Source organism: Oncorhynchus kisutch, linkage group LG10 (assembly GCF_002021735.2).
Source record: "Oncorhynchus kisutch isolate 150728-3 linkage group LG10, Okis_V2, whole genome shotgun sequence".
NCBI lineage: Eukaryota > Metazoa > Chordata > Actinopteri > Salmoniformes > Salmonidae > Oncorhynchus > Oncorhynchus kisutch.
Window position 1 is genome coordinate 1,151,364 of NC_034183.2, and position 24,235 is coordinate 1,175,598.

General features: G+C 42.9%; 1 protein-coding gene across 2 annotated transcripts in view; it reads left to right on the plus strand.

The window, feature by feature from the left end:
- Positions 1 to 24,235, plus strand: part of man2c1 (mannosidase, alpha, class 2C, member 1) — a 63,907-nt gene that overhangs the window by 28,940 nt on the left and 10,732 nt on the right. For both annotated transcript variants that reach the window (XM_031832871.1, XM_031832872.1), the window contains 11 exons: positions 2,759 to 2,882; positions 3,080 to 3,201; positions 3,858 to 3,943; positions 4,578 to 4,769; positions 4,992 to 5,080; positions 5,232 to 5,326; positions 7,470 to 7,574; positions 8,728 to 8,884; positions 10,850 to 10,993; positions 11,516 to 11,625; positions 12,741 to 12,820. In XM_031832871.1, the coding sequence (XP_031688731.1) occupies positions 2,759 to 2,882; positions 3,080 to 3,201; positions 3,858 to 3,943; positions 4,578 to 4,769; positions 4,992 to 5,080; positions 5,232 to 5,326; positions 7,470 to 7,574; positions 8,728 to 8,884; positions 10,850 to 10,993; positions 11,516 to 11,625; positions 12,741 to 12,820 (1,304 nt within the window). The remainder of the gene's footprint in view (positions 1 to 2,758; positions 2,883 to 3,079; positions 3,202 to 3,857; positions 3,944 to 4,577; positions 4,770 to 4,991; positions 5,081 to 5,231; positions 5,327 to 7,469; positions 7,575 to 8,727; positions 8,885 to 10,849; positions 10,994 to 11,515; positions 11,626 to 12,740; positions 12,821 to 24,235) is intronic.

A 24,235-nucleotide genomic window follows, 5' to 3' on the forward strand; every position in this document is an offset into this window, starting at 1 on the left:
TGTTGATTTGGTTTGGTTTGGTTCGGTTTGACATTAGTCCTGTATTTACGCTTTGCCCGTTTGATGGTTCGTCAATTTCAATTTCTGTTTGATGGTTCGTCGGATTGTGAGCTTCTGGGTTGGAGTCCCGCTCCTTGAAAGCGGCAGCTTTAGCCTTTAGCTCAGTGCGGATTTTGCCTGTAGTCCATGGCTTCTGGTTGGGGTATGTATGAATGGTCACTGTGCAGATGACGTCCTCGATGCATTTATTGATGAAGCCAATGACTGATGTGGTGTACTCCTCAATGCCATCGGGAGGAATCCCTAAACATATTCCAGTCTGTGCTGCAAAACAGTCCTGTAGTTTAGCATCTGCTTCATCTGACCACTTTTTTATTGATCGAGTCACTGGTGCTTCCTGCTGTAATTTTTATATAGAATAATGGTCAGATTTGCCACATGGAGGGCGAGGGAGAGCTTTGTACTCTGTGTGTGGAGTAAAGGTGGTCCAGAGTGTTTTTTTCTCCTCTGGTTGCACATTTAACATGTTGATAGAAATTTGGTAAATGGATTTCCTTTCATTAAAGTCCCTGGCCACTAGGGGCGACACCTCTGGATGAGCGGTTTCCTGTTTGCTTATGGCGGGATACAGCTCATTGAGTGAGGTCTTAGTGCCATCGGTCTGTGGTGGTATGTAGACAGCTACGAAAAATACAGATGAAAACTCTCTAGGTAGATTGTGTGGTCTACAGCTTATCATGAGATGCTCTACCTCAGGCGAGTAAAACCTTGAGACTTCCTTAGATATCGTGCACCAGATATCGTGCGTTATAAACAACGCAAAGAAACAAAAATAAATTGGATAGGAACACGTGAAACGTCAGCCTTCTTCTCCAGTGCTTCTCCAGCATGTATCAACATGAGGACTTCCTGGCTAGAGAACATTGTCGTGCGTCCTCTTTACCATACCCATCAGATGCATATCAATCCGCAAGGTGCAGCAAACATAAGCACCAACGCAACGGTAATAAATAGTGCATAAACTATTATAAATTATTAATTGCATGAAGAAATATTTAAAAAACTAACAATAGTTATTTGTTTAGATAGTCAAGGATATGTTTTGTATAATTCTACAAAGTCCTACAGAAAACATATAGCCTGTTTTAGTTTCCATTACAATACAATATATGTATCAGCCTGCAAGGCATGCGGTCAAATTATTTGCTGCTGATAAGTAGACACAACATCCTCATAATTACACTATTGTCTTTCTAAATTTAATCAACCTCTTCACCCTCATCATTCAGTTAGGTCTCATTTAAATTCTATTGTGAGGTAAGGTGCACAATTATCGCCCAGTAATCCATTTTTCATTAATTCAGTGAGGGGAGAGAGAGATGCATTAGCACCTGGCTGGGTACCAATGTCCTACAGGACATTGTGTTAGAAGGTTAAGTTAGGAATAGGTGTGAAAAAAATAATTTTCTGTTCGTGATGTCAAAATGGTGACAAATGAGCAGTGTAAAATACAAACATTTAGGAAAAGTCAGGGACATCACTTTACTTTTTGTCAGATTCTGTTTTTATTTACAAAATCAAACATCATTGCCGTTGGATTAAAGTGTTTCTATTGTTCAATAGATATAGCTGTATTCTGTTTATGTTTTGTCCCAAAAAACTCCATAGTCCTTAATGATGACAAGCATACCCATAACATGATGCAGCCACCCATATGCGTGAAAATATGAGGAGTGGTACTCCGTGATGTGTTGGATTTGCCCCAAACATAACACTTTGTATTCAGGACATGAAGTTAATATGTTTGCTCCACGGTTTGCAGTTTTACTTTAGTGCCTTTTTGCAAACAGGAAGCATGTTTTGGAATATTTTTTATTCTGTACAGGCTTCCTTCTTTTCACTCTGTCATTTAGGTTAGTATTGTGGAGTAACTACAATGTTGTTGATCCATCCTCAGTTTTCTCCCATCACAGCCATTAAACTCTAACTGTTTCATTGTCACCATTGGCTTCATGGTGAAATCTCTGAGAAGTTTCCTTCCTCTCCGGCAACTGAGTTAGGAAGGATGCCTGTATCATTGTAGTGATTGGGTGTATTGATACACCATCCAAAGTGTAATTAATAACTTCACCATGCTCAAAGGGATATTTACATTTTTACACCAATTTGGTAGCCTTCTTTGTGAGGCATTGGAAAACCTCTCTGGTCTTTGTGGTTGAATCTGTGCTTGTAATTCACTGCTCGACTGAGGGACCTTACAGATAATTGTATGTGTGGGATAGAGAGACGAGGTAGTCATTCGTAAATTATGTTAAACACTATTATTGAACACAGAGTGAGTCCATGCAATTTATTATGTGACTTGTTAAGCAAATGTTTACTCCTGAACTGATTTAGGCTTTTGATATAACAAAGGGGTTGAATACTGATTGACTCAAGACATTTCAGCTTTTCATTTTTAAAATTAATTTCTAAACTGTTCTACAAGTAAAATTCCACTTTGACATTATGGGTATTATGGTAGTAGATCGGTGACACAAAATGTCAATTGAACCCATTTTAAATGCAGGCTGTAAACACAACAACATGTGGAAGAAGTCAAGGACTGTGAATACTCTCTGAAGGCTCTGGCTATAGTTGCGTCATTTGAACACATGTATGTAATTGTAACTTGTTTCTTTATTACACTGTAACCATGGATACACGTGTTTCTATACATAATTGACTGTAAGGTGTGTCTTGTTGTTTCTAACCTTAGGGTCCAGATGTCCAGTCCTGACCGGCTCTTCTCTGAGCTCGAGGCGGACTCCTCTCTTCTGTGCACCTGGACTGGAGAACTGTTTCTAGAACTACACAACGGCACCTACACCACACAGGCACAGGTGGGGCCTAATTTGGGTTTCTCAAAGCCTCTCAGAGCTGTTTGTGCCGAATTACCAACTCTATGGTAATGTTCATGTCCGACATCTGGGACCAGGTTTGGATCTCACACCCTACATTGACTTTATTAGTTAGAACTGTTGTTTACTGGGTTTTAATGACAGAGTTTATCCCTTTTCCAACCCACGTGTCTCCCCAGATTAAGCTAGGGAATCGTCGGTGCGAGACCTTGCTCCATGACGTTGAGGTGGCCAGCAGCTTGGCTCTGTGTCTGAACAAAACATTCCAGTACCCCTCTGAACCGCTACAAGTCCTCTGGAGGTGAAGGCACACAAAGATATAGACATTTAGCCTCTGGGGTGCTTTTGAGACAACACATGTTCTCTAAATGGGCAGACATACTATAGAAACAAATTAGATAAACAATTAGCAACTAAACTTCCATAGCGTTGAATTAGGTGAAGTATTTAGCTAACGGAGCTCTTTATTGTTCTACACAGACATCGCACGTTGACATGTCCCCTAGGCCCTCAACACTACTAAAACCTTGACATGTCTCATAGGCCCTCAACACTACTAAAACCTTGACATGTCCCCTAGGCCCTCAACACTACTAAAACCTTGACATGTCCCCTAGGCCCTCAACACTACTAAAACCTTGACATGTCCCCTAGGCCCTCAACACTACTAAAACCTTGACATGTCCCCTAGGCCCTCAACACTACTAAAACCTTGACATGTCCCCTAGGCCCTCAACACTACTAAAACCTTGACATGTCCCCTAGGCCCTCAACACTACTAAAACCTTGACATGTCCCCTAGGCCCTCAACACTACTAAAACCTTGACATGTCTCCTAGGCCCTCAACACTACTAAAACCTTGACATGTCCCCTAGGCCCTCAACACTACTAAAACCTTGACATGTCTCCTAGGCCCTCAACACTCTACTTTTCCATAATTGTCTTTTGTTTTTCAGGCAGCTCCTCCTGAACCAGTTCCATGATGTGATTCCTGGCACCTGTATAGAGATGGTGGTAGAGGACGCAATGCGATATTATCAAGGTATATATCAGCACTACGATATTATCAGGGTATATATCAGCACTACTATATTATCAAGGTATATATCAGCACTACTATATTATCAAGGTATATATCAGCACTACTATATTATCAGGGTATATATCAGCACTACTATATTATCAAGGTATATATCAGCTGTGTATTATCAGGGTATATATCAGCACTACTATATTATCAAGGTATATATCAGCACTACTATATTATCAAGGTATATATCAGCACTACGATATTATCAGGGTATATATCAGCACTACGATATTATCAGGGTATATATCAGCACTACGATATTATCAGGGTATATATCAGCACTACGATATTATCAGGGTATATATCAGCACTACGATATTATCAAGGTATATATCAGCTGTGTATTATCAGGGTATATATCAGCACTACGATATTATCAGGGTATATATCAGCTGTGTATTATCAGGGTATATATCAGCTGTGTATTATCAGGGTATATATCAGCTGTGTATTATCAGGGTATATGTAAAAAGACCATAATGACAATAGCAGACCGTTTTTGTTTTTAGAAAAAGTCACAAACTTAAACCATTCCATGTGGAGTGTGAAACCCCAATTCCTGTGTATGTGTGCCGCTGTCTCTCAGACATCCGTACCGTGGGGACCAGACTGCTGCGTGTTTCCTGTCAGGCCCTGGGGTCTGAAGGGACTATGACCCAGACAGGAGACTCTGACAGTACTGCTACTTCCGTTGCTGTCCTCAACACCCTGCCCTGGGAACGCACCGAGGTTCTCCCGCTGACAGGGGGCGCTCCTGATCATCAACAACCATGCCTAGGTACCGTAGCTGACTATACAGTGTGAATACTCACAGATCATTGATGCAGTTACTCAACCACAATACAAAATGGTGTTGTTCTTTCACAATTGAACTTGTAAGTTATTTAGAGGTGATGCATAGTGAAACAGTTGGAGCTGTTTCATGTACCTGCATGTCAGATGTCCACATCGCTCCGTCTGCCGTTGTGAACATACATGTTATTCCTGTGTTATTCTGTAGCTCTGGTGACAGTCCCCAGTGTTGGTGTAGTTTCTGTCCGTGATGCCACTGCTACCAAACCTGTCTCTCTGGTCTCCGTCAAGGTTCAGGTAAATATACACTACATAGCTGGGACATTTCATTTGATTCATGGGAATAGTTCTTTATTTCATTATATGAAAATGTCGCTTTTATTTGGTGCTTTCAGTTGACTGTGACTCTTCCGTTGATAATCTTAGTTTGAATGTTGTTCTATCATAGGCTGATGGTACTATCCTCATGGAGAATGGGATATTACGTGCTGTTGTTAATAAGGATGGATGCCTGGCTTCCTTGTACCTGGTCGAGACTAACAGGTAAAATCCCGTCCTCAGAAGGCGCGTTCACACTGCACCTCAGCCTTGTGGCTAAGAGCCACCTCAGCCCTGTGTCTAAGAGCCACCTCAGCCCTGTGTCTAAGAGCCACCTCAGCCCTGTGTCTAAGAGCCTCCTCAGCCCTGTGTCTAAGAGCCTCCTCAGCCCTGTGTCTAAGAGCCTCCTCAGCCCTGTGTCTAAGAGCCTCCTCAGCCCTGTGTCTAAGAGCCTCCTCAGCCCTGTGTCTAAGAGCCTCCTCAGCCCTGTGTCTAAGAGCCTCCTCAGCCCTGTGTCTAAGAGCCTCCTCAGCCCTGTGATAAGAGCCTCCTCAGCCTTGGGCTAAGGGGGATTTTAGCCCGGGGATAACCGAGTGTTCACACTTGCACATTCTAAAGTGGGCCAGGATCAATCTTATCCCAGGGCTATCTGGCCCTGCTCCGGAGTAGGAACACAGAAACACTGTGCTAAAATAGCCTGTGTGAAACGGGATCAAGAACAACACCGAATTTTCACTGTCCAATCACAAAAGCGTCACTTTCACTTAATTTACATATTCCTGTGATGCGTTCTGCACGCTATTTTAATAAAGACATTTATACTATTTCATCCTTCCATCTGAAGACAAAATCCTCCCAGAAAAAAACAGTTGCTATGCAGGCAATTTTGTTAATGTTGTTTTTTTGAGCTAGCGCCCAATTGACTTGAGCTAGCGCCCAGCAGGACATTGACAACGCATGGGCAACGTACACAATGGGCGTCAATACGATTTCAATGGAGTATCGCATCTCCTCAAAAGTAAAGTATCTCTGTACAGGATCGCATTTTAGACATCTCGACACCAAGGTTTATACAAACCATCACTGTTGGAAACAAAATGTTACGCTAGTTCAATGCTTATAACCAGTCCCCCAGTGTCTGGTCTGGAGCGTGAAGTCACTAGCTCTGCTGGTCGCCTACTGCATAGCAACCTAGCGGTGCCAAAAGCCCTGGTCTGTCCTGGAACTCCTATGTAAATGACGATCTGCAGAACGGCCAAACCCCCCAAAATGTGAAGGCTGCTTTGGGCTCTAAAATGTGTTTATTATGGTCAAGTTCAATCCACACGTGAATTCTTTTAAAGTTCGCTACAAATGTAGATATTTATTTAAATGTGATCCATTCTGACTACTAAATTTGACCTCACACGGACAGGACCATGTGCTGGCACAGAACAATCACAGGCTACAAGGAGGTTCTCTGTCAGAATGGAAATAACTACATCGACCATGATCCTTTGCTAGTTACGGCCACTTTCACCATGATCCTTTGCTAGTTATGGCCACTTTCACCATGATCCTTTGCTAGTTACGGCCACTTTCACCATGATCCTTTGCTAGTTACGGCCACTTTCACCATGATCGTTAGCAATTTTTGGGTGCCATTCAGCTTCATATTCAAATACTTTCGGCTGACTTACAAGCCAACAATGCAGTTCAAGAAATAGAGTCAAGAAAAATATTGACTAAATAAACTAAAGTAAAAAAATAAATACACAATAAAATAACGAGGCTATATACAGGGGTTACCGGTACCAAGTCAATGTGCCAAGTGAGGTTAGAGGTCATTTGTACATGTAGGTAGGGGTGAAGTGTGGGGGGGGGTCAATGTCCGGGTGGCCATTTGATTAATTGTTCAGCAGTCTTATGGCTTGGGGGTAGAAGCTGTTAAGGAGCCTCTTGGTCCTAGACTTGGCACTCTGGTACCGCTTGCCGTGCGGTAGCAGTCTATGACTTGGGTGACTGGAGTCTTTGATAATGTTTTGGCCCTTCCTCTGACACCGCCTAGTATATAGGTCCTGGATGGCAGGAAGCTTGGCTTCAGTGATGTACTGGGCCGAACGCACTACCCTCTGTAGCGCCTTACAGTCGGATGCCGAGCAGTTGCCATAACAGGCGGTGATGCAACCGGTCAGGATGCTCTCGATGGTGCAGCTGTAGAACTTTTTGAGGACTTGGGGAACCAAATCTTCATGTTTTCACCATCTACTTGTTTTAATGGCTATGGTTATAACATTGGTGGCGTGACTGAGATACAATGTTGGTCACACACACTCACACACACACACAGCGAGAATGAAACCGTTCTCTCTCTCTCTCTGTGTTCCAGAGAGGCGATATCTCACGGTTGCAGTGGGAACCAGTTTGTGCTGTTTGATGATGTTCCTCTGTACTGGGACGCCTGGGACGTGATGGACTACCACCTACAGACACGGTGAGAGAAACATCCTGTTTCCTGTTCTCATCGGGCTGGCCGATACAACGGGGTCGTGTTCATTAGGACTCACCCCTCTTAGCCTGGTTCCTCTCCACCCGGCACAGCCAGAAGAGGACTGGCCACCCCACAGCCTGGTTCCTCTCTAGGTTTCTTCCTAGGTTTTGGCCTTTCTAGGGAGTTTTTCCTAGCCACCGTGCTTCTACACCTGCATTGCTTGCTGTTTGGGGTTTTAGGCTGGGTTTCTGTACAGCACTTTGAGATATCAGCTGATGTACGAAGGGCTTTATAAATACATTTGATTTGATTGGACAAGTTCAGATAATCCCTCCCTGTTCAGGCAGTTTGGAGCCTACTGAACTCAGCCAAGTATATGTAGTTAGTTTGTCTGTCAGGCCAGAGTGCCAGTACATGTAGTTAGTTTGTCTGTCAGGCCAGTATATGTAGTTAGTTTGTCTGTCAGGCCACAGTGCCAGTATTTGTAGTTAGTTTGTCTGTCAGGCCAGTATATGTAGTTAGTTTGTCTGTCAGGCCACAGTGCCAGTATATGTAGTTAGTTTGTCTGTCAGGCCACAGTGCCAGTATATGTAATTAGTTTGTCTGTCAGGCCACAGTGCCAGTATATGTAGTTAGTTTGTCTGTCAGGCCACAGTGCCAGTATATGTAATTAGTTTGTCTGTCAGGCCACAGTGCCAGTATATATAGTTAGTTTGTCTGTCAGGCCACAGTGCCAGTATATGTAGTTAGTTTGTCTGTCAGGCCACAGTGCCAGTATATGTAGTTAGTTTGTCTGTCAGGCCACAGTGCCAGTATATGTAATTAGTTTCTCTGTCAGGCCACAGTGCCAGTATATGTAATTAGTTTGTCTGTCAGGCCACAGTGCCCGTGTGTCCTCTATTGGAAGCCTGCGGTGGAAGTGGAGTGTCCGGCCCAGGTGTCATCTTCAGAGGGTCTAATCCTAACCTTAACCCCTGACCTCTAACTTCCCTATAGGAAGCCGGTAGTAGAGGTGGTGTCTCCTGTCCAGATAGCATCTCCAGGGGGTATAACTCTGACCTCTGACCTTCCTATAGGAAGCCGGTAGTAGAGGTGGAGTCTCCTGTCCAGGCCTCATCTCCAGGGGGTCTAACTCTGACCTCTGACCTTCCTATAGGAAGCCTGTAGTAGAGGTGGTGTCTCCTGTCCAGATAGCATCTCCAGGAGGACTGAGAGGCAGTGTGACCTTCACTCTCAGAATCAGTGATAAGAGCACCATCACCCAGGAGATCATCCTGGATGCCATGTGTCCTTATGTCAAGTTCAACACTCAGGTACTGTAGACACCATGTGTCCTTATCAAGTTCAACACTCAGGTACTGTAGACACCATGTGTCCTTATCAAGGTAAATACTCAGGTACTGTTGACACCATGTGTCCTTATCAAGGTAAATACTCAGGTACTGTAGACACCATGTGTCCTTACGTCAAGGTAAATACTCAGGTACTATAGACACCATGTGTCCTTATCAAGGTAAATACTCAGGTAATGTTGACACCATGTGTCCTTATCAAGGTAAATACTCAGGTACTGTTGACACCATGTGTCCTTATCAAGGTAAATACTCAGGTACTATAGACACCATGTGTCCTTATCAAGGTAAATACTCAGGTACTGTTGACACCATGTGTCCTTATCAAGGTAAATACTCAGGTACTGTAGACACCATGTGTCCTTACGTCAAGGTAAATACTCAGGTACTATAGACACCATGTGTCCTTATCAAGGTAAATACTCAGGTAATGTTGACACCATGTGTCCTTATCAAGGTAAATACTCAGGTACTGTTGACACCATGTGTCCTTATCAAGGTAAATACTCAGGTACTATAGACACCATGTGTCCTTATCAAGGTAAATACTCAGGTACTGTTGACACCATGTGTCCTTATCAAGGTAAATACTCAGGTACTGTAGACACCATGTGTCCTTACGTCAAGGTAAATACTCAGGTACTATAGACACCATGTGTCCTTATCAAGGTAAATACTCAGGTACTGTAGACACCATGTGTCCTTATCAAGGTAAATAGTCAGGTACTGTAGACACCATGTGTCCTTACGTCAAGGTAAATACTCAGGTACTATAGACACCATGTGTCCTTATCAAGGTAAATACTCAGGTACTGTAGACACCATGTGTCCTTATCAAGGTAAATACTCAGGTACTGTAGACACCATGTGTCCTTACGTCAAGGTAAATACTCAGGTACTATAGACACCATGTGTCCTTATCAAGGTAAATACTCAGGTACTGTTGACACCATGTGTCCGTATCAAGGTAAATACTCAGGTACTGTTGACACCATGTGTCCTTATCAAGGTAAATACTCAGGTACTATAGACACCATGTGTCCTTATCAAGGTAAATACTCAGGTACTGTAGACACCATGTGTCCTTATCAAGGTAAATACTCAGGTACTGTAGACACCATGTGTCCTTACGTCAAGGTAAATACTCAGGTACTATAGACACCATGTGTCCTTATCAAGGTAAATACTCAGGTACTGTAGACACCATGTGTCCTTATCAAGGTAAATACTCAGGTACTTGACACCATGTGTCCTTATCAAGGTAAATACTCAGGTACTTGACAGAGATTACTGTTAACACTTCATATGCATTTGCAAAGTATAAAAAAGTTAATCTGCCAGAATCTTGCCTTTCGGTAATCAACTTTTCCATATCTGACTCAGAAAAGATGTTCAATCTTTAAATCTACTACTATGGAGATGTTTATTATAATGTTGTTGTAATGTCTTCCACCTTCTCCCAGTTCATAATGTTGTTTATTCCAGGTGGAATGGTTTCCGTCTCATAGTGTTGTTTATTCCAGGTGGAATGGTTTCCGTCTCATAATGTTTATTCCAGGTGGAATGGTTTCAGTCCCATAATGTTGTTTATTCCAGGTGGAATGGTTTCAGTCCCATAATGTTTATTCTGGGTGGAATGGTTTCAGTCCCATAATGTTTATTCTGGGTGGAATGGTTTCAGTCCCATAATGTTGTTTATTCCGGGTGGAATGGTTTCAGTCCCATAATGTTGTTTATTCCAGGTGGAATGGTTTCAGTCCCATAATGTTTATTCCAGGTGGAATGGTTTCAGTCCCATAATGTTTATTCCAGGTGGAATGGTTTCAGTCCCATAATGTTGTTTATTCCAGGTGGAGTGGTTTCAGTCCCATAATGTTGTTTATTCCAGGTGGAATGGTTTCAGTCCCATAATGTTGTTTATTCCAGGTGGAGTGGTTCGAGTCCCATAAGTTCCTGAAGGTAGAGTTCCCAGTGAGGGTGAGGAGCCCCAACGCCACCTATGAGATCCAGTTTGGACATCTGCAGAGACCCACACACAGGAACACGAGCTGGGACTGGGCACGCTTCGAGGTACCAATAACAGGTTTTATACAGCCTTTTTGACATCAACAATTATCACAAGAGCTTTACAGTAACCAACCTAGACCCCAAAGAGCTTTACAGTAACCAACCTAGACCCCAAAGAGCTTTACAGTAACCAGCCTAGACACCAAAGAGCTTTACAGTAACCAATCTAGACCCCAAAGAGCTTTACAGTAACCAGCCTAGACACCAAAGAGCTTTACAGTAACCAGCCTAGACACCAAAGAGCTTTACAGTAACCAGCCTAGACCCCAAAGAGCTTTACAGTAACCAGCCTAGACCCCAAAGAGCTTTACAGTAACCAGCCTAGACCCCAAAGAGCTTTACAGTAACCAGCCTAGACACCAAAGAGCTTTACAGTAACCAGCCTAGACACCACAGAGCAAGCAGAAGCAGTGGCAAGAGACCATTCCCTACTGCTACTGACTGACATAAATAACCCGTCTGCTAACTCCCCTTAGCATTGTTGTTTTGCTGGTCCTATAACAATAGAATAATTCTCCTTCCTAGGTTTGGGGCCACAAATGGGCAGACCTATCAGAGCACGGCTTTGGAGTGTCTCTGCTGAACGACAGTAAATATGGATACTCGGTTCACCAGAACACCATGACGCTCTCTCTGTGAGTCTGACAAATATTGCGGTTTAACAAATTGGAAGTGGGTAGCTCAGTTAGCAGGGCATGGTGTTGTCAACGTCGGAATCGTGGGTTCCGCATATTACTGACATAGTTAACATGACGGCATTCTTTCAACAACAGGATAGTGGGTTCCGCGTATTACTGACATAGTTACCATAACAGCATTCTTTCAACAACAGGATAGTGGGTTCCGCGTATTACTGACATAGTTAACATGACGGCATTCTTTCAACAACAGGATAGTGGGTTCCGCGTATTACTGACATAGTTAACATGACGGCATTCTTTCAACAACAGGATAGTGGGTTCCGCGTATTACTGACATAGTTACCATAACAGCATTCTTTCAACAACAGGATAGTGGGTTCCGCATATTACTGACATAGTTACCATAACAGCATTCTTTCAACAACAGGATAGTGGGTTCCGCGTATTACTGACATAGTTAACATGACGGCATTCTTTCAACAACAGGATAGTGGGTTCCGCGTATTACTGACATAGTTAACATGACGGCATTCTTTCAACAACAGGATAGTGGGTTCCGCGTATTACTGACATAGTTAACATGACGGCATTCTTTCAACAACAGGATAGTGGGTTCCGCGTATTACTGACATAGTTACCATAACAGCATTCTTTCAACAACAGGATAGTGGGTTCCGCGTATTACTGACATAGTTAACATGACGGCATTCTTTCAACAACAGGATAGTGGGTTCCGCGTATTACTGACATAGTTACCATAACAGCATTCTTTCAACAACAGGATAGTGGGTTCCGCGTATTACTGACATAGTTACCATGACGGCATTCTTTCAACAACAGGATAGTGGGTTCCGCGTATTACTGACATAGTTACCATAACAGCATTCTTTCAACAACAGGATAGTGGGTTCCGCGTATTACTGACATAGTTAACATGACGGCATTCTTTCAACAACAGGATAGTGGGTTCCGCGTATTACTGACATAGTTAACATGACGGCATTCTTTCAACAACAGGATAGTGGGTTCCGCGTATTACTGACATAGTTACCATAACAGCATTCTTTCTCTCCTTCCTAAGACTGTTCTTTTATTTTTCTTCTTAAAAGACTGCGAGCTCCTAAGTCTCCTGATGCCAACGCTGACATGGGCAGTCATCAGTTCACCTACGCTGTCATGCCACACACAGGTGAGGTACTTTTGATCTTTTGAAAAAAAATTTTTTTTAAGTTGAATGTTTATTTGCCATGTGTAATGAAGACATTGGATATCTTACTCAGCGCCAAGCTCTCGTGAAACAATAAAAACACAATACAAAAATCAGCAAACAAGGAAGAAACTCGACGGTCATTTTCTGAAAAAAATTGTGACTTGCTTCAGCTCTTTGAAAGTATTTTTGTTACTGTTGGTTGGTTATTTTATGCAAATCTGTGCAAATTTGAATAGTTAAAGTTGACAAAGTTTTCAAGAATTTGAAGTTAGGATTGCCAGAAGATGTGAACGTTGGTTTGGTCAGTGGCTGCGGTCAGTGGTTGTGGTCAGGAGTTGTGGTCAGTAGTTGTGGTTGTGGTCAGTAGTTGTGGTCAATAGTTGTGGTTGTGGTCAATAGTTGGGTGGTTGTGGTCAGTAGTTGTGGTCAGTAGTTGTGTGGTTGTGGTCAGTAGTTGTGGTCAGTAGTTGTGGTCAGTGGTTGTGGTCAGTAGTTGTGGTCAGTAGTTGTGTGGCTGTGGTCAGTGGTTGTGGTCAGTAGTTGTGTGGCTGTGGTCAGAGGTTGTGGTCAGTAGTTGTGTGGTTGTGGTCAGTAGTTGTGTGGTTGTGGTCAGTAGTTGTGTGGTTGTGGTCAGTAGTTGTGTGGTTGTGGTCAGGAGTTATGTTGTTGTTGTTGTGGTCAGTAGTGGTGGTCAGTTGTTGTGTGTTTGTGGTCAGTAGCTGTAGTCAGGAGTTGTGTGGGTGTGGGTGTGGTCAGTAGCTGTGGTCAGTAATTGTGTGGTTGTCGTCAGTAGTTATGGTCTGTAGTCAGTAGCTTAGCTTAATCATGACAGGCCTTAAAATTAAAATATATTTTGTTGGTAAGGCTGTGTGTTAATATTACTGTAACAACAGAGCAGAAGCTCATCTACCAGAGAATATAGCCAATACATTCAGCACCGTGGACGGTGGTCAGAAATGAACCCCATAAGCACCACGGAAAGCGGTCAAAAACACCCTATTTTATCTGCAAATAATAGGCAATAGCCTATATTATAAAACAGTAATATATAGATCAATCTCTTGACAGAAACACAGCTAATGACCCAGTACATGTTCCCTGATGTTATGCACAGCGGCAGAACTGACATACCTGTATTTCAAATGATCTGCCTCCTGCAGAGGCCCTGTAGCAAAAACACCAGCAAATCAATGAAGCATTCAAACGGATTGCTTAGATGGCATCATGCCTTTAAACAGTATATGATGTGTATGTGCTTAGTATTATTCTTATAGCCTAGTTAAACGTATTGGCTACGATGACAATGAAATGGCTCATTGGCCCTGCACCAGAACATGGCTTCCTATGACAGATCCAGCATAGTCGTAGATTGATAAGCAATATAAATGAATTTCCATACAGCTTGATTTATATAGGCTGTCTGGGTAGCCTGCCCTGTAACAATTTACGCTTGGTCATCTATGAACATTTCAACATCTTGGCCATGTTCTGTTATAATCTCCACCCGGCACAGCCAGAAGAGGACTGGCCACCCCACATAGCCTGGTTCCGCTCTAGATTTCTTCCTAGGTTCTGGCCTTTCTAGAGAGTTTTTCCTAGCCACCGTGCTTCTACACCTGCATTGCTTGCTGTTTGGGGTTTTAGGCTGGGGTCTAGGGAGTTTTTCCTAGCCACCGTGCTTCTACACCTGCATTGCTTGCTGTTTGGGGTTTTAGGCTGGGTTTCTGTACAGCACTTTGAGATATCAGTTGATGTACGAAGGGCTATATAAATACATTTTATTTTATTTGATACTCACTCATTTGATTGGTATTCAACGGGCCTTGCTATGTCGTTGACTATGGCATTCAAAGCCCTGGTGTTTTCAATGGACAGAATGGCCAACCCACTCAGTCTCTCCTGTCCCATGCTGCTGCTCAGGTTTGAATTATCTTCAGTTTGGAAAAGGAGTGCTCGGCACTGGCTCATAAAAAGGAGCATCGCTGTAACCATTTCCCCAAATGTAGCAGTGACTGAATTGTAATCCACAATGAGCATCTTGGCCAGATCTCTCACTGTAGTGTGCTTTGCTATCTCCTTCTTAGAACAGGCCCTGAAAGAGAGTAATTGTCCAGGGAAGCTTGCTGATATATCTTTGCTGTCTCAACCGGTTGGCTGTCTCATAGACTGCACCATCATCTGCGTTGGGTAGTGGGATGGATGGAGTCAAACAGACTCAATGTTGCCCGCAGACTTTTAAATGTGTTTGACAGCTGGTGGATAACGATGTCAAGGTTTGCATTAAAGATGCTGACTCTAAAACTACTCTCCCCATCAGACAGTCGCTCGTCTTCGCTCATCAAAATGACGCCTCGCCTTCTCCGAGTGTCTTCAAAAGCGTTCTGAGCTCTCCATTTTTGTCGGCCAGGGTCTTTGCAGTGACTTTGTCCTTGTCAAAATCCTTCCGGGTTCCGGACAGGATGTTTTATCCGTGAGGAGGCTGACTGCCCTGTGCAGGTCTGCGTCTGTGGCATTTTGGAGACGACGTTCACCTTTTATAAAACCTTGGTCTGCAGAACGACAAAAAAAAAAAAACGACATTTTTCCATTTTCTTTTTCAGTGATGCTGTATCAACCCATCTCGTCCTTCTTGTCACTTAAAAGCACAATCTTGGTGAGGGCCTTCATTACGTCCACATATCTGTATCTCAGGGGACTCCGACCTAGATGACCCGCGTGTGGGACATAGTTGTTCTAGAGTTACATTTTATCTTTCTGATGCAAAATCAAATATACCACTCAACATTGACCATCTCTTTATGCCCGGAGAAGGTGTATAACAGTTCAACAGTATCGTGAAACTGTTTAGTCTCTGGCACATGTTCGACAGAGTCGTTGAGAGCCTGGTTAAGATTGTGCGCTGCGCAATGCACATAAACAGCAAGCGTCTTTTTAGAAATATCCAGCCCGTTATCCTCTATGCTGCCCAGGACATTTAGAAATATCCAGCCCGTTATCCTTTATGCTGCCCAGGACATTTAGAAATATCCAGCCAGTTATCCTCTATGCTGCCCAGGACATTTAGAAATATCCAGCCCGTTATCCTCTATGCTGCCCAGGACATTTAGAAATATCCAGTTATCCTCTATGCTGCCCAGGACATTTAGAAATATCCAGTTATCCTCTATGCTGCCCAGGACATTTAGAAATATCCAGCCAGTTATCCTCTATGCTGCCCAGGACATTTATAAATATCCAGTTATCCTCTATGCTGCCCAGGACATTTAGAAATATCCAGCCAGTTATCCTCTATGCTGCCCAGGACATTTAGAAATATCCAGCCCGTTATCCTCTATGCTGCCCAGGACATTTAGAAATATCCAGCCCGTTATCCTCTATGCTGCCCAGGACATTTAGAAATATCCAGTTATCCTCTATGCTGCCCAGGACATTTAGAAATATCCAGTTATCCTCTATGCTGCCCAGGACATTTAGAAATATCCAGCCCGTTATCCTCTATGCTGCCCAGGACATTTAGAAATATCCAGCCCGTTATCCTCTATGCTGCCCAGGACATTTAGAAATATCCAGCCAGTTATCCTCTATGCTACCCAGGACATTTTGAAATATCCAGCCCGTTATCCTCTACGCTGCCCAGGATTTTATGTTGAAGCTCATGCTGCTGATGTGTCTCCAGTAATCCCCGAAACGACTCTGTGATGGTCAGATCTGTGGCGACATTATTTGCATCCCTTATCACTCTCACATAGCGATAAACTCGGCTGAACTGGTCTAATTTGGATGCATCCGGTGTCCATAATAACAGAACAAAATGGGGCTTCCTGCATCTCTCTGAATGTCACATTTCACTCGCTTTGAGGACTGAGATAGTTAACTGATCCTGTGGGTCGTTCTAAAAGTTACGTCAGAACTGGGTCCTGACAGCAGTTCAATTATACTGACAGTATTCCCACTGTTGACCTGCCCCAGTTTTTCACAGTGCCCTCTGAACACCAAAGTACATGATGCAAGTGTGAGAGTTACATTAACTATGCGCTCTAACACCTGTTGCCAGGGATTTTCTGCGTTACACACGCCTCTATCCATTTCTGCGTCAAAGGTGCCATTGAGCTTCCATTGCTCATATACCAAACAGGCACCCATGTGAATCTGGGATGTCTCATGACATGCTATTTTGGATATTAGATGGCGCCAATCTCTCACCCCATTCACCCACTCATCAGAGAAGAATGGATCACTCCGATCTCTGAACAGCTAAGTAAGGCTCAAAATACTCGCAATCTAGCTTGTTTGAATAACATAGCCATGCACGTGGTAATTAGATTCCAGCCTTGGCTGTAGTAGACTTGGTAAAACACCGCCTTTCGTCATGGGAATGGGCCAGTAGGAGACGAGCCTAATGCAATAACGTGCCTTTTAACTTCTGCATCCACATTTGTTGCATAATGCCCCCTGTCAGTTGGATAGGTAAAAAAGCCGTCGGTCCCATTTCCACCTGTTTCCTCAGCCTCCACGATTCTAGCCTCTCCCTGCTCCTCTTCCTCCCCACCCGGCCCGGGGATGTCTGGCCTGACTTGTGCTCAGGGTCGTATCCTCCGATATCTGACAACCTGTATCCTCCTCTGTCAAAGTTGCTTCTTCTGGTATGATGGAACAGCTTGGCCATGGCTCACTTGACCCGCTAAAAGCTGCTGCTGGCGATGATAAACCTACATCCTCTTCTGGTCCCGCTGCACATGAACTGCATTTGAAAAAGGAATCTAATTCAACTGATTTTGATAACTCCTTTGCTTTCTCATTTTTGGCCTTGTTCTTTTGGGCTCCACTCTTGTGTTGATACGTTGCTGATTTTTAAAAATCCGTAATTTTGATAACTCTCTTGATAACTAGCTCAACTGTTGCATAAAACGATGACAGAAACAACTTTGGAGAGTATTTGAACAATGAATCCCAGAATGCATTTCATTATCTTAACATGGTATTGAAACTATTGAATAATATGATTTATTTAGCAAATTCATTTGATTTATTTAAGTTATGTAGTGGCAAAAAAAAACATTTTGTTGGTGAAACCATCAGTGGGATCATTTATCATATCGCCTTGTGGTCAGGAGTTGTGTGGTTTTGTTCTGTAGTTGTGGTCAGTAGCTGTTGTCAGTAGTTGTGTGGTTGTGGTCAGTAGTTGTGTGGTTTTGGTCAGTAGTTGTGTGGCTGTGGTCAGTAGTTGTGGTCAGGAGTTGTGGTCAGGAGTTGTGGTCAGGAGTTGTGTGGTTGTGGTCAGGAGTTGTGTGGTTGTGGTCAGGAGTTGTGGTCAGGAGTTGTGGTCAGTAGTTGTGTGGTTGTGGTCAGGAGTTGTGTGGTTGTGGTCAGGAGTTGTGGTCAGGAGTTGTGTGGTTGTGGTCAGGAGTTGTGGTCAGTAGTTGTGGTCAGTAGTTGTGTGGTTGTGGTCAGGAGTTGTGGTCAGTAGTTGTGTGGCTGTGGTCAGTGGCTGTGGTCAGTAGTTGTGTGGTTGTGGTCAGTAGTTGTGGTCAGTAGCTGTTGTCAGTAGTAGTTTGCAGTGTTGTCAACTTAGAGACTTTGTCGCTATATTTAGCGAGTATTCAGACCCCTCTAGCAACACATTTTCAAAAAAGCGACAAATCTAGCGACTTTTTCTGGTGTTGGAGACTGACGTGAAAGCACGTATCGTTCTTACTCTTCTCAACGAGCAGCAGGTGCTGCCGTGGGTCCCGTCCCAAAGCACTCACAGGCGGCCCAGTCCTCGCGCAGCAATCCCTCCCAGCTGCAGTCAGAGCAGGAGATGTTCACCCCTCCGCGTCCAGACTGCAAATGAATCGCGCATGCAGGAAGCAGCCGCTGGCTGATCCCGCCCTGGCTTACATTCAGGGAGGGATGTAAATGTAAAAATTAAAAATAAAATAAAAAAAAACTAGGTAACTCTGCCAGAGTGTCTCTTTGGGGTCACTTTTGCCGGTCCCAAGCCCGGATAAAGGAGGAGGGTTGGAATTGTGACATTATAAAAACAAGAATGGACAGAAAGTTCATTTGTAGTTCTAAACCTATTTAGGGTGTCTCTCCCACAGTGTCCATCACAATTACATGCACATTACATGCCAATAATGCAAATTAGGTGATGCCATCATTTAGTGACTTTTTTCTGAGGAGTTGGCAACACTGCTTGTTTGGTTGTGGTCAGTAGGTGTGTGGTTCAGTGGTCAATAGTTGTGGTTGTGGTCAGTAGTTATGGTCTGTGGTTGTGGTCAGTAGTTATGGTCTGTGGTCAGTAGTTGTGGTCAGTAGTTATGATCTGTGGTTGTGGTCAGTAGTTGTGGTCTGTGGTTGTGGTCAGTAGTTATGGTCTGTGGTTGCGGTAAGTGGTTGTAGTCAGGAGTTGTGTTCAGTATTTGTGGTCAGTCGGTATGGTAAGAAGTTATGGCCAGATATTGTGGTTGTTGTGATCAGTGATTTTGGTCAGTAGTTGGCTCTAGGTTCCTTCCTAGGTTTTGGCCTTTCTAGGGAGTTTTTCCTAGCCACCGTGCTTCTACACCTGCATTGTTTGCTGTTTGGGGTTTTAGGCTGGGTTTCTATACAGCACTTTGAGACATCAGCTGATGTAAGAAGGGCTATATAAATCAAATTGATTTGATTTGTGATCAGTGATTTTGGTCAGTAGTTGTTGTCAGTAGTAGTGTGGTTCAGTAGTTGTGTGGTTGTGGTCAGTAGTTGTGGTCAGTAGTGTGCTTGTGGTCAGTAGTTATGTGTTTCAGTGGTTGTGGTTGTGGTCAGTGATTGTGGTCAGTAGTGTGCTTGTGGTTGTGGTCAGTAGTTATGTGGTTGTGGTCAGTGCTTGTGGTCAGGGATTGTGGTCAGTAGTTATGTGGTTGTGGTCAGTAGTTGTGGTCAGTAGTGTGCTTGTGGTCAGTGATTGTGGTCAGTAGTTATGTGGTTCAGTAGTTGTGTGGTTGTGGTCAGTAGTTATGTGGTTGTGGTCAGTAGTGTGCGTGTGGTCAGGGATTGTGGTCAGTAGTTATGTGGTTGTGGTCAGTAGTGTGCTTGTGGTCAGTGATTGTGGTTCAGTAGTTGTGTGGTTGTGGTCAGTAGTTATGTGGTTGTGGTCAGTAGTGTGCGTGTGGTCAGTAGTTATGTGGTTGTGGTCAGTAGTGTGCTTGTGGTCAGTGATTGTGGTCAGTAGTTGTGTGGTTGTGGTCAGTAGTGTGATTTTGGTCAGTAGTAGTGTGGTTCAGTAGTTGGCACTACAGAGGGTGGTGAGGACAGCCCACTACATCACTGGGGCCCAGCTCCCTGCCATCCAGGACCTCTATATCAGAGGGTGGTGAGGACAGCCCACTACATCACTGGGGCCGAGCTCCCTGTCATCCAGGACCTCTATATCAGAGGGTGGTGAGGACAGCCCACTATATCACTGGGGCCGAGCTTCCTGTCATCCAGGACCTCTATATCAGAGGGTGGTGAGGACAGCCCACTACATCACTGGGGCCGAGCTCCCTGTCATCTATCCCCAAGCCATAAGACTGCTAAATGGCTAACAGGATCAAATACGGTCTCTATGAACACTTGCAGGGATATTCTATTTCTGTTCTTATTTCAGATTTGATTAGTAGAGAAGTAAAAGTAAAATTTCATACACTATCTTTTTGTCCTAGTTGGAAAAGTGGTCAATGTCAGTTTGCATAAATTGAGGCAAAGTTGATGAGGTTAATAAACCAGCTGTATCGTTCGTTCTGTACAAGATATTTCTGTTCCGATTCCAGATTTGAACATCTCGGATGTAGACCAATATGTCACACCTCAAAGGTTTTCTCTAACTTGTTGGGAAAGTGGTCCATATAGCTGATTTATGTCAAAAGTTACATTGTTTATACAGTGAATGTTGGAAGTCATGATGTCACAATGGGGGAGCTTTAGAAAGTCCCGTTAAAGTGCAAGATGGACGGAAAGACAAATGAAATGGAAAGACGCATTAAATGGAAAAGTATCAATTGTATCAAAAGGTTGTATGCAAGCACACAATTCCAGACCAGTCTGCACATTTTAAAGTTTGAATGACGTTTCTAGCGTAAACAGTGTGAGACGAGAAGCGTGCAGAGTAATAGCGGTACGATTTTTGCAAGTCCCACCTCATAGGAAGTATGTGGAAGATTTAAAGTGGGGACTCTTCGCTTCGCAAGCCCCTTTAGTAAGTCAGGAATCATTCTTACAATATTTAAAATGTGGCTGCTGTTGCAAACCACATAATAAACAATATGTCACACACTGAATAGGTGCAGTGTAATGTGTTGTTTTACAGGGTCAGTCATAGTAGTATGATAGGTGCAGTGTAATGTGTTGTTTTACAAGGTCAGTCATAGTGGTATGATAGGTGTTTTACAGGATCAGTCATAGTAGTGTGATAGGTGTTGTTTTACAGGGTCAGTCATAGTAGTATGATAGGTGTTGTTTTAAAGGATCAGTCATAGTGGTATGATAGGTGTTGTTTTACAGGGTCAGTCATAGTAGTATGATAGATGTTGTTTTACAGGGTCAGTCATAGTAGTATGATAGGTGTTGTTTTACAGGGTCAGTCATAGTGGTATGATAGGTGCAGTGTAATGTGTTGTTTTACAGGGTCAGTCATAGTGGTATGATAGGTGTTGTTTTACAGGGTCAGTCATAGTAGTATGATAGGTGCAGTGTAATGTGTTTTTTACAGGGTCAGTCATAGTGGTATGATAGGTGTTGTTTTACAGGGTCAGTCATAGTGGTATGATAGGTGTTGTTTTACAGGGTCAGTCATAGTAGTATGATAGGTGTTGTTTTACAGGGTCAGTCATAGTAGTATGATAGGTGTTGTTTTACAGGGTCAGTCATAGTGGTATGATAGGTGCAGTGTAATGTGTTGTTTTACAGGGTCAGTCATAGTAGTGTGATAGGTGTTGTTTTACAGGATCAGTCATAGTAGTATGATAGGTGTTCTTTTACAGGGTCAGTCATAGTGGTATGATAGGTGTTGTTTTACAGGGTCAGTCATAGTAGTGTAATGTGTTGTTTTACAGGGTCAGTCATAGTAGTATGATAGGTGTTGTTTTACAGGGTCAGTCATAGTAGTATGATAGGTGCAGTGTAATGTGTTGTTTTACAGGGTCAGTCATAGTGGTATGATAGGTGTTGTTTTACAGGGTCAGTCATAGTAGTATGATAGGTGCAGTGTAATGTGTTTTTTACAGGGTCAGTCATAGTGGTATGATAGGTGTTGTTTTACAGGGTCAGTCATAGTGGTATGATAGGTGTTGTTTTACAGGGTCAGTCATAGTAGTATGATAGGTGTTGTTTTACAGGGTCAGTCATAGTAGTATGATAGGTGTTGTTTTACAGGGTCAGTCATAGTAGTATGATAGGTGTTGTTTTACAGGGTCAGTCATAGTAGTATGATAGGTGTTGTTTTACAGGGTCAGTCATAGTAGTATGATAGGTGTTGTTTTACAGGGTCAGTTATAGTAGTATGATAGGTGTTGTTTTACAGGGTCAGTCATAGTAGTATGATAGGTGTTGTTTTACAGGGTCAGTCATAGTAGTATGATAGGTGTTCTTTTACAGGGTCAGTTATAGTAGTGTGATAGGTGTTGTTTTACAGGGTCAGTCATAGTAGTGTGATAGGTGTTGTTTTACAGGGTCAGCCATAGTAGTGTGATAGGTGTTGTTTTACAGGGTCAGTCATAGTAGTGTGATAGGTGTTGTTTTACAGGGTCAGTCATAGTAGTATGATAGGTGTTGTTTTACAGGGTCAGTCATAGTAGTATGATAGGTGTTGTTTTACAGGGTCAGTCATAGTAGTATGATAGGTGTTGTTTTACAGGGTCAGTCATAGTAGTATGATAGGTGTTGTTTTACAGGGTCAGTCATAGTAGTGTGATAGGTGTTGTTTTATAGGGTCAGTCATAGTAGTGTGATAGGTGTTGTTTTACAGGGTCAGTCATAGTGGTATGATAGGTGTTGTTTTACAGGGTCAGTCATAGTAGTATGATAGGTGTTGTTTTACAGGGTCAGTCATAGTAGTATGATAGGTGTTGTTTTATAGGGTCAGTCATAGTAGTGTGATAGGTGTTGTTTTACAGGGTCAGTCATAGTAGTATGATAGGTGTTGTTTTATAGGGTCAGTCATAGTAGTGTGATAGGTGTTGTTTTACAGGGTCAGTCATAGTAGTGTGATAGGTGTTGTTTTACAGGGTCAGTCATAGTAGTATGATAGGTGTTGTTTTATAGGGTCAGTCATAGTAGTGTGATAGGTGTTGTTTTACAGGGTCAGTCATAGTAGTATGATAGGTGTTGTTTTATAGGGTCAGTCATAGTAGTGTGATAGGTGTTGTTTTACAGGGTCAGTCATAGTGGTATGATAGGTGTTGTTTTACAGGGTTAGTCATAGTAGTGTAATGTGTTGTTTTACAGGGTCAGTCATAGTAGTGTGATAGGTGTTGTTTTACAGGGTCAGTCATAGTAGTATGATAGGTGTTGTTTTACAGGGTCAGTCATAGTAGTGTGATAGGTGTTGTTTTACAGGGTCAGTCATAGTGGTATAATAGGTGTTGTTTTACAGGGTCAGTCATAGTAGTATGATAGGTGCAGTGTAATGTGTTGTTTTACAGGGTCAGTCATAGTGGTATGATAGGTGTTGTTTTACAGGGTCAGTCATAGTAGTATGATAGGTGCAGTGTAATGTGTTGTTTTACAGGGTCAGTCATAGTGGTATGATAGGTGTTGTTTTACAGGGTCAGTCATAGTGTGGTATGATAGGTGTTGTTTTACAGGGTCAGTCATAGGAGTATGATAGGTGTTGTTTTACAGGGTCAGTCATAGGAGTATGATAGGTGTTGTTTTACAGGGTCAGTCATAGTAGTATGATAGGTGTTGTTTTACAGGGTCAGTCATAGTAGTATGATAGGTGTTGTTTTACAGGGTCAGTCATAGTAGTATGATAGGTGTTGTTTTACAGGGTCAGTCATAGTAGTATGATAGGTGTTGTTTTACAGGGTCAGTCATAGTAGTATGATAGGTGTTGTTTTACAGGGTCAGTCATAGTAGTATGATAGGTGTTGTTTTATAGGGTCAGTCATAGTAGTGTGATAGGTGTTGTTTTACAGGGTCAGTCATAGTAGTATGATAGGTGCAGTGTAATGTGTTGTTTTACAGGGTCAGTCATAGTGGTATGATAGGTGTTGTTTTACAGGGTCAGTCATAGTGTGGTATGATAGGTGTTGTTTTACAGGGTCAGTCATAGTAGTATGATAGGTGTTGTTTTACAGGGTCAGTTATAGTAGTGTGATAGGTGTTGTTTTACAGGGTCAGTCATAGTGGTATGATAGGTGTTGTTTTACACGGTCAGTCATAGTGGTATGATAG